Source organism: Odocoileus virginianus, chromosome 2 (assembly GCF_023699985.2).
Source record: "Odocoileus virginianus isolate 20LAN1187 ecotype Illinois chromosome 2, Ovbor_1.2, whole genome shotgun sequence".
Classification (NCBI taxonomy): domain Eukaryota; kingdom Metazoa; phylum Chordata; class Mammalia; order Artiodactyla; family Cervidae; genus Odocoileus; species Odocoileus virginianus.
Window position 1 is genome coordinate 45,186,660 of NC_069675.1, and position 19,792 is coordinate 45,206,451.

The window sequence follows — 19,792 nt, forward strand, 5'->3', positions numbered from 1 at the left end:
ACCAGACTTCACAGAGATAACTCCTTGAAGATCGGCCGCCTCCCCACCACCAGGGACTCGCCTTTCACTCTTCCTTTCACTTGGGACTGTCCTCTCCGCAGTCAGAATCCGCCACGTAGTAAGTGCTGCTTCCAACCAATCAAGAAGAAATTATCTCAGACTTTTGAAGGACAGCCGTTTCCACCAATGATATTCAAGTATTCTCTAGCGCCTCGCTTTGAGGGGCGAGGCCAATCAGCACAATGGCCAATCTTCTCTGGGGAATGGTGTTCTGGGTACTGCCAAATCAACCAATCAGGTAAAAAAACTGCTTGGAGGGGAGTTTCTCATTGGTAAGCGCGTCCGGAAGAGGGCGGGCCTCGGGCTAAAGGCAATACAATTTGATTGGCAGCTTTGCTGTTGACAACCCGGGAGAGCCCACCTGCTCCAACAAGACTAGCGTCGGTGCCCAGAGTGGCAGAGTCTGCAGCCAATCAGCGAACAGATGCGCGGAAAGCTCGCTCAATGGGCGATGTCCGAGGGAAGCTGTCACTCAGGTGGCGCTGGCGGAGGCCGGGCTAAGACGTGGCCGAGGGATAGCTGCTGGACTTCCTGACCGTCTAGGAGCGGCGGAGTCCCTAGCGCGTCCTCGTCTTGGTCGGGGATTCTGAACTGCGGGAGAGACGGGCGCCGGCGGCTACACCTCCATGCCGGCTCGCGGGGCGGGCCGCTGATGGAGCGCGCCACCGGCCCGGGGTCGCTGGCACGGGCGCTGCTACTGCCACTGCTGCTGGGGCTCGTGGCAGGGACAGTGGCCGCGCGGCGCACCTCTGACCTCCTCGCACCGACAGCGGAGGCGGCGTTCGGCCTGGGAGCCGCGGCGGCTCCCACCTCGGCTACGCGAGTGCCGGCGGCGGGCGCAGTGATTGCGGCCGAAGTGACGGTGGAGGACTCCGAAGCGCTGCCGGCGGCCGCAGGCGAGCAGGAGCCGCCGGAGCCGGAGCCGGAGCCGGAAGAGGAGCCCGATATTCGGCCATGCGGCAGGTAAGGGGCGCGGGTAGACCACCGAGATCACTGACCCCCTGGAAGCGACTTGTTTATGCGCGTGCGCCGCGGAGGATCCGGGGGCCGCGGTCCCCCCTCCGCCGCGACCTCTAGCTGGCCGAGGACCGCTGGTGACCTGGGGGAGAGATCGGGTCCGCCTGTCCATCCCCTGGACCAGAGAAGGGCCTCACTCTGCTCCCTGGCGCCCAGTTGTAGTTCCCTGGTACGAGCAGCATCCTCGAAGGTACTGGAGGATGCTAGGAGAACGGTGTGCGAAGTGGGAAAGAAACGTTACTTTCTTTCTTTGATTGCTTTCGAGCTTTACTCGTACCCCAAGCAACTTACAGCACCCCCCCCCCCATCTTTTTTTTTTAAATGAATTACCTATGTTTGTGCTAGTGTGACAGCTCTTTGGGGAAAGAACTTCATAAAGAGATTTCAACATTAAAAAAAAAAATACATCCCTGTAGTGCCCACGCACCAGGGTTGAGGTCAGTATTTCTCTAATTGAGATCTGTGGAACACCTGCATCAGAACCGCCCGGGCATGCTGGTGGACTGTACAGTTTTCTAAGTCCCATTCCAGATTGACTGGATTAGACTTCCTCAGGATAAGAAACTGGAATCTGCACATTTAATACGCACTGCAGACAATTCTTGAACACACTGAAGTTTAGAAGCTATGGTTTTGTTTGTTTGAATTTCGGCAGTTCTTTGATATTTACTTATTTTTTCTTTTTTTTGTTTTCCATTTATTTTTATTAGTTGGAGGCTAATTACTTTACATCATTGCAGTGGTTTTTGTCATACATTGAAATGAATTAGCCATGGATTTACATGTATTCCCCATCCTGTTCCCCCCTCCCACCTCCCTCTCCACCCGATCCCTCTGGGTCTTCCCAGTGCACCAGGCCCGAGCACTTGTCTCATGCACCCAACCTGGGCTGGTGATCTGTTTCACCCTAGATAATATACATGTTTCAGTGCTGTTCTCTTGAAACATCCCACCCTCGCCTTCTCCCAGCGTCCACAAGTCTGTTCTATACATCTGAGTCTCTTTTTCTGTTTTGCATATAGGGTTATCATTACCATCTTTCTAAATTCCATATATATGTGTTAGTATACTGTAATGATCTTTATCTTTCTGGCTTACTTCACTCTGTATAATGGGCTCCAGTTTCATCCATCTCATTAGAACTGATTCAAATGAATTCTTTTTAATGGCTGATTAATATTCCATGGTGTATATGTACCACAGCTTCCTCATCCATTCATCTGCTGATGGGCATCTAGGTTGCTTCCATGTCCTGGCTATTATAAACAGTGCTGTGATGAACATTGGGGTGCACGTGTCTCTTTCAGATCTGGTTTCCTCGGTGTGTATGCCCAAAAGTGGGATTGCTGGGTCATATGGCAGTTCTATTTCCAGCTTTTTAAGAAATCTCCACACTGTTTTCCATAGTGGCTGTACTAATTTGCACTCCCACCAACAGTGTAAGAGGGTTCCCTTTTCTCCACACCCTCTCCAGCATTTATTGCTTGTAGACTTTTGGATAGCAGCCATCCTGACTGGCGTGTAATGGTACCTCATTGTGGTTTTGATTTGCATTTCTCTGATAATGAGTGATGTTGAGCATCTTTTCATGTGTTTTTGTACCATCTGTATGTCTTCCTTGGAGAAATGTCTGTTTAGTTCTTTGGCCCATTTTTTGATTGGGTCATTTATTTTTCTGGAGTTGAGCTGGAGGAGTTGCTTGTATATTTTTGAGATTAATCCTTTGTCTGTTGCTTCGTTTGCTATTATTTTCTCCCAATCTGAGGGCTGTCTTTTCACCTTGCTTATAGTTTCCTTTGTTGTGCAAAAGCTTTTAAGTTTCATTAGGTCCCATTTGTTTATTTTTGCTTTTGTTTCTAAAATTCTGGGATGTGGGTCATAGAGCATCCTGCTGTGATTTATGTCGGAGAGTGTTTTACCTATGTTCTCCTCTAGGAGTTTGATAGTTTCTGGTCTTACATTTAGATCTTTAATCCATTTTGAGTTTATTTTTGTGTATGGTGTTAGAAAGTGTTCTAGTTTCATTCTTTTATAGGTAGTTGACCAGTTTTCCCAGCACCACTTGTTAAAGAGGTTGTCTTTTTTCCATTATATATCCTTGCCTCCTTTGTCGAAGATAAGGTGACCATAGGTTCATGGATTTATCTCTGGGCTTTCTATTCTGTTCCATTGATCTATATTTCTGTCTTTGTGCCAGTACCGTACTGTCTTGATGACTGTGGCTTTGTAGTATAGTCTGAAGTCAGGCAGGTTGATTCCTCCAGTTCCATTCTTCTTTCTCAAGGTTATTTTGGCTATTTGAGGTTTTTTGTATTTCCATACAAATTGTGAAATTATTTGTTCTAGTTCTGTGAAAAATACCGTTGGTAGTTTGATAGGGATTGCATTGAATCTATAGATTGCTTAGTTCTTTGATATTTAGAGGGTTTAGTATATAAACATTTAACATAGGGCTGTTTTGGTTGAGTTGTTTCATCTCCTTAAAAACGTTTCTTCAAGATACATATTTTAAAGCACTTTTCATGGCTGGGCACACGTGTGAGGCATTTTAATGGTAAATTATTTCGCAGATGGCTAACCTTAGCACACCGGAGGAGAAAGTGAGATCCCATTTAATGGATGGAATGATAACAGGAGCACTAGGTAAATTAAACCAGAGAGCGTTACTGGATTAGAAAGTATTTTAAGTTTAAATGTAATCATGACTAGATTATGACAAATTAGGCTTAATTTTTCAGTTAAATATCAGAGCTTTGATCTGTATGCCTGGGTGAGGGCGCTAAGTCACTTCAGTCATGCCCAACTCTTTGTGACCCTGTGGACGGTAGCTCAACAGGCTCCTCTGTCCATGGCATTCTCCAGGCAAGAATACTGGAGTGGGTTGCCATACCCTCCTCCAGGGGATCTTCCCAACCCAGTGATTGAACCCACCTTGGCAGGTGGGTTCTTTACCACTCGCATCACCTGGGAAGTACTAAAATTTTAGAAACACCCTTTGAATGTTTATATGTAGATGATTTCAAAATGCCAAACATTTGACAGAATTTTCAGAGGTTTTGCTAATGAATTAGTTATCCAGAAAGAATGTTTTTATTTATCTTAAACTTCTGAAGCACTTGCCCAAAGTGAGTTACATAGAGTGGTATGTTTCATTTTTCTTAAAATACAGATCCACTGGAACAGGTGTTTGTTGGTGCTTAAAAGGCCCCCCCACGATACCCTGGGGTTACAGAGGTTAGGCAGTTAGCCCCTGTCCTCCAGCAAGAGGTGCAGTCCAGCAGTGAGGATGAAATAAGATGACCCGTAATGACCTTATAGGGCAGAAGCCATGCAAATTAAGTGCTCTCAGTGTCCCATGTTCCTTGTGGCAGTCAGTGAGTGGTACTGGGGTAAGGTAGGAAAGAAGACAAGAAAATACTCTGGCAGAATGAGTTGCTTCCTCAAAAGTGGGTAGAAATGTGGTGAGCAGAGCCTGGACTTGAGGACACAGTGAGGGGCACAGAAGCTGTGTGTTTAGGGAGGGCTTCCCAGGTGGCACTAGTGGTAAAGAATCAGCCTGCCAATGCAGGAGATGCTGGAGACTCGGGTTTGATCCCTGGGTTTGGAAGATCCCCTGGAGGAGGGCATGGCAACCCACTCCAGTATTTTTGCCTGGGCAATTCCACGGACAGAGAAGCCTGATAGGTTGCAGTCCACAGGACCCCAAAGAGCCGGACACGACTGAGTGCATACACACACACCCATTATTTTGCTTGTGTGCATTTGTGTGTATGTGTGCATGTGAGTGACCTGTAGGCACAAAAGAGTTACAAACATACATACATGTGTGCTGGGCAGGGAGGGGTAGAAGATAAGGCTAGAAAAATAGGTTGCAGCCATATTGTATATATACAGCTGTATGCTAGTAACATCATCATCACCTGGAAATGCTAGAAATTTTAGAAATCCGGAATCAGGCACCGCTCAGACCCACTGAATGAGTATCTGCATTTTAACAAGATCAGCATGCAATTCACATGCACACTGTAGTTTGTTTTTGGCTGTACCCCTTGGCATGTAGGATCTTAGTTCCCTGATTGGATGCATGCTGAGTCACTTCAGTTGTGTCTGACACTATGTACCGTAGCCTGCCAGGCTCCTCTGTCCATGGGATTCTCCAGGCCAGAATACTGGAGGGAGTTGCCATTTCCTCCTCCAAAGGATCTTCCCAATCCAGGGATCGAACCTGTGTTGTTACATCTACCTGCATTGGTAGGTGGATTCTTTACTGCTAGCGCTACTTGGGAAGCTCCCTTAGTTCCCCAACCAGGGATCAAACCCATGCCCCCTGCAATGAAAGTGAAGAGTCTTAACCACTAAACCATCAGGAAAGTCCCCCACACACTACAGTTTGAGAAGTGTTGTGTAGAGTATCTCAAATGCCAGACTTGATCTAAGCTTGTGTTTAGGAACTGTTTCTCCAGCATTACTGTGTACATTAAAAAAACGTGAGGTGTGGAAACCAGAAGGAGCATGTTATAGCAGTGCCCATGAGAGGTGCACTGTCCAGTGGATAGAGAACAGAGGAGGTAGAGATGAGAGATCACAGGTGGAACCTTGGTTCTTGGCAAATAAATTGATTCCTCCTCTCTTGGCACCACTGGCTGAAGATGCAGATGGGATGGCTAAGAAGTAGAGCACAGGTGGAAAGTGGAAAGATTAAGGGGAGCAGAGAGGAAAAGGTAACTGGTTGGTGTTGGACATGGTGACTTGGCAGTGCTGGCAGGACGTCTAGAGGGAGAGATTAGTAGGAAGTTGAATGCCTGCAGGTGGAGAGATGTCAGGGTAAATTTTTGAAACTGCAAAGAGGAGCTTGTGATAAAATCTTCAGGAAATGCCCTTTATGTTTTGGAGAGATAAGCTGGCAAAGGAGACAGGTACAGCTGGCCAGGCTGTACAGGAGGCATAGGGTAAGGACTGAGAAGATGAAGGTAGTGGTAAAGATCCTGCCTGCCAATGCAGGTGGATGTAAGAGAGGGTTCAATCCCTGGGTCAGGAGTGACAACCCAGTCTAGTATTCTTGCCTGGAAAATCCCATGGACAGAGGAGCCTCGCAGGCTGCAGTCCATAGGGTTGCAAAGAATTGGACGACAGAAGTGACTTAGCAAGAGAGCAAGCATACCTAAAGAAGGGGTTAAAGATTCATCCTTTCTGGGAATTCCCTAGTGGTTCATTGGTTAGGACTCTGAGCTTCCACTGCTGGGGGCATAGGTTCAGTCCCTGGTTGGGGAACTGAGATCCTTTAAGCCACGCTACACAGCTCAGGGCTCCCCCCTGCCCCCCAGAGAAAAGATTCATCCTTTTGGCCCCACTTCCTCAGTCCCTCACTGTTAAACCTATTGGGATCTCTGATCTTCTTTATACATTCAGAGAGTGGGAGCTTATACAGACAAGTTGGAAAAGGAAGGAATAGGAGAGGAGGCGAAGGTAGTTGGCAAGCAAAACTGCTTCTTTCTCAGAAAGAAAAAGAGTGAAAAGAGAGGGATTTCGCCTGCCAGAGAGTGAGAGATCTTTGGCAAACAGAATTGGTTAGGATAAGATGGGCTGGGGTTTAGGGGTCTGCCTAGTAGCTTAAGATAGTACGGAAAGTTTGAGAAACCTTGAGTAAGTAAATTGGTAGAATCAGCAAGAGTAGTTTGTAAAAGACTTTTTTAAAATGCACTACAGAAAAAAGTGGGAAAAAAGAGAGAGAGAATATCAGTTCTATAATAATAAACCAATATCCTGTTTATTTAAAGAAGGAAGATTAGGGGAAAAAATATGGATTAACCAAGCGTTTATTGCAGATAACTGTGAAGAGCCATAGTCTTTGCAAAACTTTTTAAAAGTAGGAGGTGGGAAATTGAGATCTTTGTTTTTACAGGTTGTCTTTTATCTCCCAAGAAGCAGAATGCAACTTGCTCATTCTTTTTTTTTTCTCTTGATGGACTTTTCATTTTCTTTTGATGGAATTTTCAATCTAAATGCTTACTCTGCATCTCAGGCATGTAAATGAGTGAGTAAACAATTTTTTTCCCTTTAAAAAGTAGCTAAAATGAACTTGTTTTTCTTGTAGCAGTCTTGTTGTCAGCGGTTCTTCTGGTGAATATTACTTTTAGTTGAAATTTAAATGAGACGGTCATTGCAGAATGTTGGGAAGAAAGTCAGACTCTCACCTCACTGTTCAGTTTTATGCATGCATGTTGGCGTTATATGATGAGTTACCAGTTTTCTGACTTCAGCGCGAAAAGCAAACTGCAAGATGTCATTTGGCATTCTTGTGATGGGTTGAGCATCCTCCAACTGATATCTGACAACCTTGGAAATTGTAAAGCACTAGTTTTAGCTCTTACACCAATTTTAGAGGCAAAGTTCCTTTTGCCTCTGATTCCTCTCTAACAAAAGTATCATATCACTACATTTGACATTCATTTCGTCTCTCATGCTTCTTTAATTTGTGCATCTGTAACCTGGAATTTTTGGATTTAATGAGTTGTAACAGGAAAACACTTCCCAAATATAAGATGATTTAATTTCTCTTTATTTTTTTCTCCTCTCTATCCTTTACTAGCTGATCTGATCTGAATCAATGGTTTAGAAATCTAGTCTTCCTCAGATTTTCAAATTCATAATCAAGCCTTGTTTTTCCCAGCTAAAATGACCATTGAATAATAGAATTACAGGATACGGTGTTAAAAGGAAACTCAGTTATCTGTTCACTTTTCTGACCCCAGACTTTTTTTTTTCACTTATTTAAAACTTTTTATTTTGTATTGGGGTCTGGTCGATTAATAATGTTGTGACAGTTTCAGATGTACAGCAAAGGGACCTAGTCATAGATATCCATGTATCCATTCTCCCCCACAGTCCCCTCCCATCCAGCTGCCACATAACATTGAACAGAATTCCATGTACAGTACAGTAGGTCCTTGTTGCTTACCATTTTAAATATAGGACTATGAACATGTCCATCCCAGACTCCCTAACTATCCCTTCCCCTTGGCAACCATAAGACTCCAGACTTTTAAAGTTGACTAAGAATCACACCGAAAGAAGAATTTGTGCATAATTTTCAAGGCAGGCTATAAGCCAAAGTAAATGTACCTGGTGAGTAATGGATTATCCTTCCTGTCTATAATTGTCTTTTTAGTGTAATTGACACCTGGACTCTGGCTTTGATATTGACAGGGTTGAGGAAACTGTTCTGTGTTCACACTCCTGGGTGCAGAAGGTGACCTGTCTTTATCACCAGCTGTGAGCTGTGGCTTCCACGTGGTCCTTCATTCCATAAATACTGTCTGGAAACTCCATCGGTTTTTTTTTTTTTGTAAGATAGGAGCTGATTGTATATTTTTATTACGAAACATTTTAAAATGCAGAAAGGAAAGCTGGTAGGTTTTAGAAATAAGTGTGAGGGGGGAAATTTTAAGTTTTTCAGAAAGAGACAGACTTGAGAGAACAAACTTATTATGGTTGACGTGGGGGGAAGGGGTAATTAGGGAGTTTGGGATGGGCATGTACACACTGCTATATTTAAAATGGGTAAGCAACACGGACCTACTGTATAGCACCTGGAACTCTGCTCAGTGTTATGTGGCAGCCTGGATGGGGAGTTTGTAGGAGAATGGATACATGTGTATGTATGGCTGAGTGCCTTCACTGTTCACCTAAAACTAACACAATATTGTTAATTGGCTATGTGCTAAATTACTTAGCTGTGTTGGACTCTTCGTGACCCTTTGGACTGTAGCCTGCCAGGCTCCTCTCTCCATGGGATTCTCCAGGCAAGAATCCTGGAGTGAGTTTTCATTTCCTCCTCCAGGTAATTGGCTATACCCCAATACAAAATAAAAAGTTTAAAAAACACTTTCTAATGTTTTCTACCCTGTTCTATTTGTCAATAACCATTTTATTTAAAAGATTTCATAGAATAAAGCAAAGTGCTTCAAAAATGTTTAATTCTAATTGGAAACGGATATCTGCTTCCCTCACTTGGTTTATAACATTGAAAACTTAAGAGTATTTATGTAAGGCTTAGCTGATATGTCAGAGTTATATAGTCAGTCATTCTTGGCACTATATATGTTTGTATTGGGGGCATGACTAGTCTTGTGACAGGTTTAAATAAAGGAAGTTTAATCTGAAGATTTACTTAGTAGGTGAGGACTATGAAGTAAAGTCCAATTAATATATTTGTTTTTCTTTTTTTTAATATATTTGTTTTTCAACAAGAATATATGCTTCCTTGAGTGAGAGCATATATTTTAGGTAGAGGATTCTTGGTTACATTAAAAAAAAAAACAGATTTAACCCAATCACATTTTTAATTTTGTGACTGTTTTTTTTTCTATGAAAGGAAATATGCAATTTTAAAATAAGCAGTTGTTAACGTAGAAACCGTTCAATCGATAGAACTTTCTACTGTCACCTACTTCTGTTTCAAATGGGAAATTTATTCAGGCCAAGTTACTGTATGAAAGAATTCAGCATTTACTTATCATACTCTGATAAACTTAATTATAAATAAGCAGGGGTTCTAGGTGATGGAAGTTGGAGCAAACAAAATTTTTTAAAATTGGTATTCATTGTGGCCTAAGAGCATTTCTGCTCAGTTAAGGGCATAATCAGAGCAGTAACAGGATGTGTGACATTTTGATGAGATTTCTGGGGGGAATAAAAGCTGCACATTATAGTAATACAGGAGTCGCCACTTATGCAGACATATAGTTAACAGAATAGTTGAATTAGAGTTAAAAAAAAAAAACCCAAAATTTATGCTTCACAGTTCTGTCCAAAACCTCTTTTAGGTGCATGACCTTAGCCAAGTTGCATCTTTTCACATCTTTCTCAGCTCCTTTTTTGTTTTATGTGAGTAGTAGTATCTGCCCCAGCCAAATGTATTCATCCAACAAACATTTACTGCCTCTTACTAGGAGCTCCACACTACTGGGTGCTGGGGATGGATACATGGACTGTCCTTGAGTCCAGGCCTGAGAGGGAGCCACATGTGTTAAAGAATTAACTGTGCTGAAATGGATGATAATGACATAAGAGGAGTTTGAGAGCGAAGAGAATGGAGACGTCAAGTGAGCGAGCCCTTGAACATGGAGTGTCAGGGAAGGTCTCGGCTGCTGGGATGATGTGAGCACCGGCTCAAAGCTGTGCTTGCCAAACCAGCGCTCCGGGACCCTCATGTACTTGCTTGTCGGGGAGCCAGGAGATGGGTTCTATGTTTTCCAAATAATCTAAGGGAAATTGGCCGTTCACTGAGGAGAAGGCTAATTAAAAAGGCAAGTTTTCTGTTTTGCACTGGAACTAAATACCAGACTTAATTAGTAATATTAGCTCTTTTTCTCCAGAAGTCTTGAATATTTTGATTAGTACTTAAATAGTTTCTCTGAAGATAGGAAAATTCATTAGAAGTGATATTTGGGGGATGTATAAAATCATTTAAGACACAAGACAACAAAAAATAAAGAAAAAAAAAGACATGAGACAAGAGCCAAGTTAACAATGGAACTTTGTTCAAAGAGTTAGAAACCTAGGTTATGCCAGATTATGTGTGATACCAAGTAGTGTGGCCTTTATTCAGTGGGCACAGGGAGCTTTGGAAGTTGATCAGATTTTAGTTATAGAAACAAAACTGTCAGAAGAATAGAGGAAGGAAGAAGCCAGAGGCAGGAAGTCTTTTGTTTGTTTGTTTTGGGTTTTGTTTTCTGTTAATTTTTTTTAGTCTTTTTTTTTTTTTTCTGGTTTGTTTTTGTGTCGGCTGGACATCTTTTTAAGATGGTCTAATGCAACATGCGAATCTGTCATAGAACAAGGACAGTGGGACTGAAGAAGAATGAAAAGATTTAAAGGAAGCTTGAAAAACAGATCAAGAGTACACGACTGTTGTTTAAATGCAAGGGGTGAGGGAGGAGGCAGGTTTCATTTCTGATATGGATGTTCAGTGATAGGGTGGATGCAGAAAGCCTGGGGAGAGAAGGGAAGCTTTCTGAACGCGTTGTGGTGATGCCTTGCTGAAAATGCTGAAGTGGGGTTGGGAGAGGGATGAACTGTAAATACTACATTAGTTTAGGGAGCTGTCAGATTACACATGCAGTAAGTGGCGACTTTGGATAAAACTAGAATTCCTCGGCCTACTTTTTGGAGATTGAAAGCTGTCAGGATGGCAGGTGAGGATGGGGGCAAGGACTGGTCTAGAATGGGAGACAGCGGTTCCAACTAAGGGCTTCCCTGGTGGCTCAGTGGTAAAGAATCCGTCTGCTGATGCAGGAGACATAGGAGACACAGGTTCAATCCCTGGGTTGGAAAGATCCCCTGGAGGAGGGCATGGCAACCTACTCTAGTACTCTTGCCTGGGAAGTCCCATGGACAGTGGAGCCTGGTGGGCTGCAGTCCATAGGTTTGTAAAGAGATGGACACGACTGAGTGACTGAGCCCTCACACTGTGTCCCAGCTATCACTGGAGGGACAAACCTGATGTGGGGAGGAGACCTGGCCATCAAGTCGAGGTCATTGCAAACCTTTCTTGAAAGGGGCTTTGAAGAATCACGCTATGAGTGAGAGAACAGTGCGTGCTGTTGAACCATCCAAACAAATGACTTTGTAAACCAAAGCAGCCTGTAAGTGAGAGAAATTTCTAGAGTTTGCTGATAGTGTTGATCAGTAGGCCATCTTCATCCAGGTAATGGATTATTATTATTTTTATTATTTTTTACTCCCAGGCAATCACCCTTTGAGGTAAATCACTCTTTGCCAGACTGGTCTTATCTTGAGACTCACCTCAGGTACTTGTTAAGCCACCATCTCTGAATCCCCTCTGCAGAGGGAACCAGTGAACCTTTACTGGTTTTTAACAAGCACTCCAGATTATTTTGGTAATCAGGTCAATTTGAGTTATGCTGAGCTGGGTGAAATCGTCCTGTTTTATCCATGAAAAAAGCAATTTGAATGGAGCCATGAGCAGAACAACAGCAGGGCCATGGGGATGGGCACACAGGGTTAACTTCAAAGCTCTGATTCTTTCCACTGGAAATGCTGCCTGTGTAGTTCTTTTGGTTTTTAAACAAGTTAAAGAGTTTTTCATCTCGTTCATAGAAGCTGCCAAATAGAGTAGATTATGGGGAGATAAATGGCCTTAGATTCTCCCTGTTTTTTTGTGTTTTTTTTTTTTTTTTTTGAGGAAAGGGAAGGCCTTGATGTTTGTTTTAAGTGCTGTATCTTATTTTGACCTCTGGTTGTTCTGCATTCAGCTGGAGGGACTGTTTTTCAGCAGTGTCTGTCTCCTTCATGTGGCTCTCAACCAATAGTATGTCAGAGCACCTCTCTCCAAGAATGTGATAAGATGTAACTATCTCAACTATTAAGTATCTCTTTGCCCTCCAACTGTTACTCATTTCCAGCAGCCCCAGAAGGGAAAGCCCTCTTCCAGTGATGTGCTTGAGACAGAGCCTATAAATTATAACAGTGGGGATAATGAATTTTTTTTTTTTTTTTTTTTTTTTGACATCTGACATGTGCTTCCCAGGTGGCTCAAGTGGTAAAGAATCCACCTGCCAGTGCAGGAGATGCCGGAGGCACAGCTTTGATCCCTGGGTCAGGAAGATCCCCTGGAGAAGGAAATGGCAACCCATTCCAGTATTCTTGCCTGGGAAATCCCATGGACAGAGGAGCCTGGCAGGCTGTGTTCATGAGGTCACAAAGAGTTGGACATACCTGAGCGTGCAAGAAGAGTTGACAGGGTTTGTTATGGGAATTTCTGTTATTCCCATTAAGAGGAGTTAAAAAGAATTAAGGATATGCCATTCAAATCTAACAACCAGATTATACTAAATATCAATGGCCAGTTTAACAGAGTGATGTACTTAATTGTTCCTGCCTGCATGTTTTTCTTTCTTTCACTTGTTTCTTGAATTCACACATACCCTCTGGATCCAGTTCATCATCTGAAAATATCTTGTTTATTTTAAAAAGCAGAATCTTTACATAAGACATATGCGTCTTTAAAAAAGAAATGTTTATTCTTGGCTGTTCTGTCTTCGCTGCTGCTTGGGCCTTTCTCTGGTTGTGGTGAGCAGGGGGTTGCTCTCCATTTGCAGTGCTTTGGACTCTCATTGTGGTGGCTTCTCTGCTTGTGGAGTATGGGCTCTAGGCACGCGGGCCTCAGTACTTGTGGCACACAGGCTCAGTAGCTATGGCTTGCAGGCTTTAGAGCGTGGACTCAGTAGTTATATATAACACATGGGCTTAGTTGCTCTGCGGCATCTGGGTTCTTCCCAGACCAGAGATTGAACCCATACAGCAAAGTGACTCAATTGAAAGTATGTAATATACTCTATTATATATATATATATATATATATATATATAATTTTTCATATTCTTTTCCATGGTGGTTTATCAGGTATGAATTTTTTATACCTTTCATTATGATATAATTTTTTGGCTCACTATATCCTTCTCCAACTCCCGGTAGATCACTATAGAATGCAAGATAATGTGTGGGGAAGGAAGTCCAATTGTTCCTTTTCTTTTGGTTTTTTATTTAAAATTACTAGTTTGTAGTATGGCAAAAATGTTTATTTTCGTAAATTAGGCTAAGAGTTACTACTTGAACAATTCAAAGTGAAAATTAGTGTATAGATAGGGAACTAAATTATATTAACACTTTTATTCACTTGATAAATTTATTCATTTGCTAAATGAGTAAGTCCTCTGAAAGGTTTCAAAGGAGTTTACTTGAACTGGCTTGTCTTATTTTCTTTGAAAGGTTTCAAAGGAGATTACTTGAACTGGTTTGTCTTGGTCAACTTGTAGCTTTACTTTGAATTTGTATATATCGTATATGAAGTAGAATAGATAAAAGTAGCTTTTTATAATCCAAGCCAGGAGTATAACTGTCTATGCTTGGAATTTGTGTCATCTTTGAGGAGTAGACAAATATACCTAACAAATTCCCAGAAAGACTGTTCTACACATCTTTTCATTCCGCAAATATTTATTGAGAGCTTGTCATGTATCTGGGGTGTATGTTCCGGGATGTGAAGGAAGAGCAGGTACAAAGACCCTGAGGGAAAATTGCACACGATGTGTTTAAGGGATTGGAGGACTGAGTCTGCTGATACTGATTTTAGGTATGTGAACTCTGAGAAGCCTGTTACACAGTCTGAATGTGGCAGGCAGTTAGAGATGTATGCCCAGAGTTCAGGGAAGGGGCCTGGAAACAGAAATATAAATTTGGAAGTTTCGAATGTATGTCGTCATTGTTGCTGCTGGCTGCTACTGCTAAGTTGCTTCAGTTGTGTCCGATTTTGTGCGACCCCATAGATGGCAGCCCACCAGGCTCCTCCGTCCCTGGGATTCTCCAGGCAAGAATACTGGAGTGGGTTGCCATTTCCTTCTCCAGGGGATCGTCTCAACCCAGGGGTCAAACCCACGTCTCCTACATTGCAGGTGGATTCTTTATTTTCTAAGCCACCAGGAATAGATGATATTTTAATCTAGGAGAGCACTAAAGAAAAGTACATGTAGGGAGAGAATATTTCTGGAGATAGGAGAGATGAGGAGCAACCATGAAATGAGACTGAGAAAGGAAGCATAGAATGGAGAAAAAATAATCAGGAGAGAATGGTGTCCTGGAAGCTGTGTGAAGGGTGATTGATGGAGGATGAACAACCAGGTCTTAATGTATGTGTTATTCACCAAGTGGTGTCCTACTCTTTCCGACCCCACGAACTGGGGCTCGCCAGGCTCCTCTGTCCATGGATGGAATCCTACTGTATAACACAGGGTTGTTCAGTCGCTCAGTCATGTCCGACTCCTTGCAACCCCATGAACTGCAGTACGCCAGGCTTCCCTGTGCTTCACCATCTCCTGGAGCTTGCTCAAACTCATGTCCATTGAGTTGGTGGTGCCATCCAATCATCTCATCCTCTGTTTTCCCCTTCTCCTCCTGCCTACAGTTTTTCCCAGCATCAGGGTCTTTTCCAGTGAGTTGGCTCTTCACATTCAGGTGGCCAAAGTATTGGAGCTTCAGCATCAGTCCTTCTGATGAATATTCAGAACTGTTTTCCTTTAGGATTGACTGGTTCGGTCTGCTCGCAGTCCCAGGGACTCTTGAGAGTCTTCTCCAACACCACAGTTCAAAAGCATCAATTCTTCAGTGCTCAACTTTCTTTATAGTCCAACTCTCACATCCATACATGACTACTGGAAAAACCATAGCTCTGATTATATGGACCTTTGTTCAAAAAAGCAATATCTGCTTTTTAATATGCTGTCTAGGTTTGTCATAGCTTTTCTTCCAAGGAGCGAGTGTCTTTTAATTCATGACTGCAGTCACCATCTGCTGTGATTTTGGAGCCCAAAAAATAGTCTGTCACTGTTTCCATTGTTTCCCCATCTATTTGCCATGAAGTGATGGGACCAGATGCCATGATCTTAGTTTTCCGAGTGTTGAGTTTGAAGCCAGCTTTTTCACTCTCCTCTTTCACCTTCATCAAGAAGCTCTTTAGTTCTTAGTGTAACAGGGAATTACATTCAATATTCTATAATAAAGCAAAATGAAGAAGAATATGAAAAAGAACATAGATATATGTAACTAAATTATTTTGCTGTATACCAGAAGCTAATGCAACACTGTAAATCAGCTACAAGTTTTTTAAAAAGTGCCAATAAACTAGAGGGAAAAAAAAATGTAGCTGATAGAGAGCAGGAGAAGTGGCTGGCTGGTCATGTGCTACTGGATAGTCAAGTGAATGGAATTTGTCAGTGTGAAAGGCATGGATGAGTCCTATGAGAGCCTTTTGAATGGAGGGGTAGAGGCAAAAACTTGATTAGAAATAGTTCAGTAAAGGAATGGGGGAGAGGATATGGGGACTAAGACTACACCACAACTCCTTCAAGGAGCTTTGTTCCAAAGTGGGGCAAGCAATGGATTGGAAGCTGGAGCATGGAGAGTTAATCTTTATGTTTAATCTGGTTTGGTTTTTAAGTTGGGAGAAATAGTAGCAGGTTTGATGGCTGGGGGTGGGGAGTGCTGTGTTAGTTGGGAAATAATTGATGTGAAAGCAGGAGGAGAGATTTTGAGGAACAGGTCCTCATATGTGCATGGGGAAAGACCTGTTGCCTGAGTGGAAATGTTGGAAGTGGATGGGAATGTGAACAATTCACTTGCAGTACTAGGAGGCGAGGGGGATTTCATGGGTCCAAGTGCTGACACATAGAGAGATGGGATGGTGGGGTCTCTTGATTATTTCTGTTTTCCTTAGTAAACACCTGTCTAGGAGTCCTAGTCCCTGAGATGAACGAGCTTGGAAGAAGTAGTGGAGGAAGTTTGAGGACAAAGGCAGAATGAAATAGTTAACTTGGGACAGTGGGAGAGGATAGACTAGGGAACCATATTATGGTTGTGGAACATCATTTGTAGCCCTTTTGACGTTGATGGTAAATGAATAAAAGTGATACCTGTCAGCATGGTTATGTCTGTCTGTCTTCAACCGCACAGATGCAAGAGGGAGCAAAGGCAGAAAGTTGAGCTTAACTCGGGTTGAAGTTCTGCTAGTCCAGTGTGATGTGTAGGAGAGGAAAAAGGAAGTTGAAGGCATGAGCAGGGAGGTGCTTAAGATGAAAGATGTGGAATTTAAGCTGCATAAGAGGAACTTCACTGGCAGTCTGGTGGTTGAGATTCAGCATTCCCAATGCAGGGGTCCTGGGTTCCATCCCTGGTCAGGGAGCTAGATCCCACACTCGGCAGCAAAGATCCCTCATGCGAGAACTAAGACTGGTGAAGTCAAGTAAATAAAAACTATCTTGGCTTTAAGGAAAAAACCAAAACAAAAACAAAAAACTGGATAAGGACAAAGTAAAGGCATAATGGTGGTGAAGTTCAGGGTAACAGTGGTAGGATCAATAGCTAATAGATTCTGGGGGGTCAGAGAAGTAGAGGAGGTGAGCTGAAAAGAGGAGTTGGTGGCTTAGGGTTGGATGCTTAACATTTCAGTGGGACAGGGAAGCTGTGATAGGTAATGACAGGGTCTTAGGGTCTGATCATGGGAATGACTGAGGCAAGGTAGACAGATCTTGAAAACCCACAGAATGTATTAATAGTGACAGTGAACCAGGAGCCCAAAATTTCCAAGGAATGGAGCCAGTGACCCAAAGATTAAAAGACAATTATTAGGAGGGGTAATGGATGGAATGATTTGATCCTGAGGGTTTTTAGAGAGGAAGGAAAGAAAATAGTCTAGAAATGGTAGCATGGTATGAGGACTACATTTACCCCATCACTGGACCTGGTAAGAGTGATGGAGAAAAAAAATCCTCATAGCTTCTTCAGGAGTGTCTTCAGGTTTCTATTAGAGCAAGAAGGTGAGTGGACATTCAGGGGAGGCTGTTTCAGGGTGAGGCTTCAGGAGTTGGGGAAACAGAAGAGGGTGTGTTGAGTTCCCAGTGGGGATTAGAGTGTGGGGACGAGGAGTGACCTTGGACTCTGGGGCTTTTCATAAGTGGCACAAACAGAAAAAGGGCACAGTGCAGTTGTCTTGGAGGGCTCAAGACAAGGTGGAAAGACTACAGGTGTCACGGGGATGTACCCCTGCTCCCTGCCCTTACAGATAGAGGCCTGGGGAGAAGCTGGTTTCTTTCTTTCATTCTTTATTGGCTGCACCGGGTGTTTGTTGCTGCCCTTTGGCTTTTCTCTAGTTGTGGTGTGTGGACTTTTCCTTGTGGTGGCTTCTCTTGTGGAGCACAGACTCTAGAGCTTGGGCTCAATAGTTGTGGCACATGGACTTACTTGCACTGTGGCGTGTGGGATCTTCCTGGACCAGAGATCAAACCCATGTCCCCTGCACCGGCAAGTGGATTCTTACCCACCGGACCACCAGGGAAGTCTGGGAGAGGCTGGTTTCTTTTGAGTGTATGCCTTTGGTATCTTTTTAACTCTGTCCTTTTCATTTTGAATTTTACAGAGCATTAGTGATCATCAGCACTTTAGATGGCCGAATCGCTGCCTTGGATCCTGAGAATCATGGGAAGAAGCAGTGGGATTTGGACGTGGGGTCTGGTTCCTTGGTGTCATCCAGCCTTAGCAAACCAGAGGTGAGAATTTTCTGTTATGTGTCGACAGGAAAACTTAGTTAAAATGAGCACTTGCTGCTGTTACTAGTAGATATTTGCTTATAGGACTGGTGCTCAGGAGCTGATCACCTAGGTGTGGGGGGTGTCTCTCTCTAGCAAGCTGTGTCCCCTGGAGGCATTTGCTCTTCTTTCCCTCAATTCCCCCTTCTGTAAAATGAGGTGGATGATGTCACCTACTTAGGATTGTTTGGGGCCTGAAATGAGTTAATCGTATAAATGAGTAATTGAGGATACTATCTGCTATACCAATAAAGCTCATTAGCTGTAAAATGATCATAATTTCTTCTTCCTAACATCATCATCACCACCATCACGAGGTCCCTAGGAATAATAAAACAAATGTAAACAACTGTGTTTTAACAGTTGGAAATACATGTTGCAAAACCCCATAAATTATTCCCTATGTGTTCCCTCAGTTGTCCATCCTAATATTGAATATAATTCATCTGAAATTTTCTTTGAGTGTAATTTTAGACAAACTGGATTATTTGCAGTTAGTTGCTTTCAAAACTTTTCTGGCATGTGACTCCCAAACTTGCGCAGGTGACTTAGCCCCTCAAGAGCTTTAGCATCTGCTTGGGTAAAGTCACGACATTGCCTACCTCGATGAGAGGAGCAGGTTAAGGAGAATTAAATGACAGAAGTTTATTTTTCTCACCTTTAGTCTAGACTCAGATGAAGTCTCTCTCCTTTTTTGGCACTCTACCCTCTTGTTTAAATCATTTAAAACAGGTCCCTCTTTTGAGTTATGACTGCTGACATAGAAGCAGTCATCTGTTTTCCAGAACATTCTCAGCCTTTTACCTTGTTCTTAGAGGTAAGATACTAGGATCACTAGGATACTCTTCCTCCTCCTGCCCCCACCCCCACTCTTTTTTTTTTTGGCCTCACCTTGTGGGATGTGGGATCTTCTTCCCTGACCAGGAATCAAACCCAAGCGCCTTGCAGTGGAAGCATGCAGTCTTAACCACTGGACCACCAGGGAGTGTTAGTCTCTCAGTCATGTCTGACTCTTTGTGACTTCGTGGACTGTAGCCCTGACAGGCTCCTCTGTCTGTGGAATTCTCCAGGCAAGAATACTGGAGTGGGTAGCCATTCTCTTCTCCAAGGGATCTTCCCCACCCAGGGATTGAACCCAGGTGTCATGCATTGCAGACGGAGTCTTTACTGTCTGAGCCACCAGGAAGGCCCCTCTGGAGCACCAGGGAAGTCCACCTTTTTTCCCCCTTTCATTATCAATCTTTCCCTTTCAAAAAGCTTTTAAGCTGGTAACAAGTTTGGGAAAAACCTAGCATGAGGGGCTTGAGAATGACCTGATTAGTGATGATGGAATAACTGCTATCAGTGACCCCACTGCTCTCTAGAAAACCCAGGTTGAATTGTGTTCTGGAGCACCCAGGCAGATACTTAGGGAGATGGCACTGCCCAGCCTCCACGCTTGCCGTGTGCTAAGCCTTGAGTAGACTTTCAGAGTGCCTGCTGCTTATCCAGCAGTATGCTGAAAACATCTGTTGAGAATCGTGAACTTCTGTGTTGTGAATTATTAATATAAAAGC

At 43.2% G+C, this 19,792-nt stretch overlaps 1 protein-coding gene across 1 annotated transcript in view; it reads left to right on the forward strand.

Annotated features, from left to right (window-relative positions):
- The first annotated feature begins 491 nt into the window (after positions 1 to 491).
- Positions 492 to 19,792, forward strand: part of EIF2AK3 (eukaryotic translation initiation factor 2 alpha kinase 3) — an 84,936-nt gene continuing 65,635 nt past the window's right edge. Inside the window, exons 1-2 of the mRNA XM_070479279.1 lie at positions 492 to 1,023; positions 18,068 to 18,197. Coding sequence (XP_070335380.1) covers positions 713 to 1,023; positions 18,068 to 18,197 — 441 coding nt within the window. The 5' untranslated portion in view covers positions 492 to 712. The remainder of the gene's footprint in view (positions 1,024 to 18,067; positions 18,198 to 19,792) is intronic.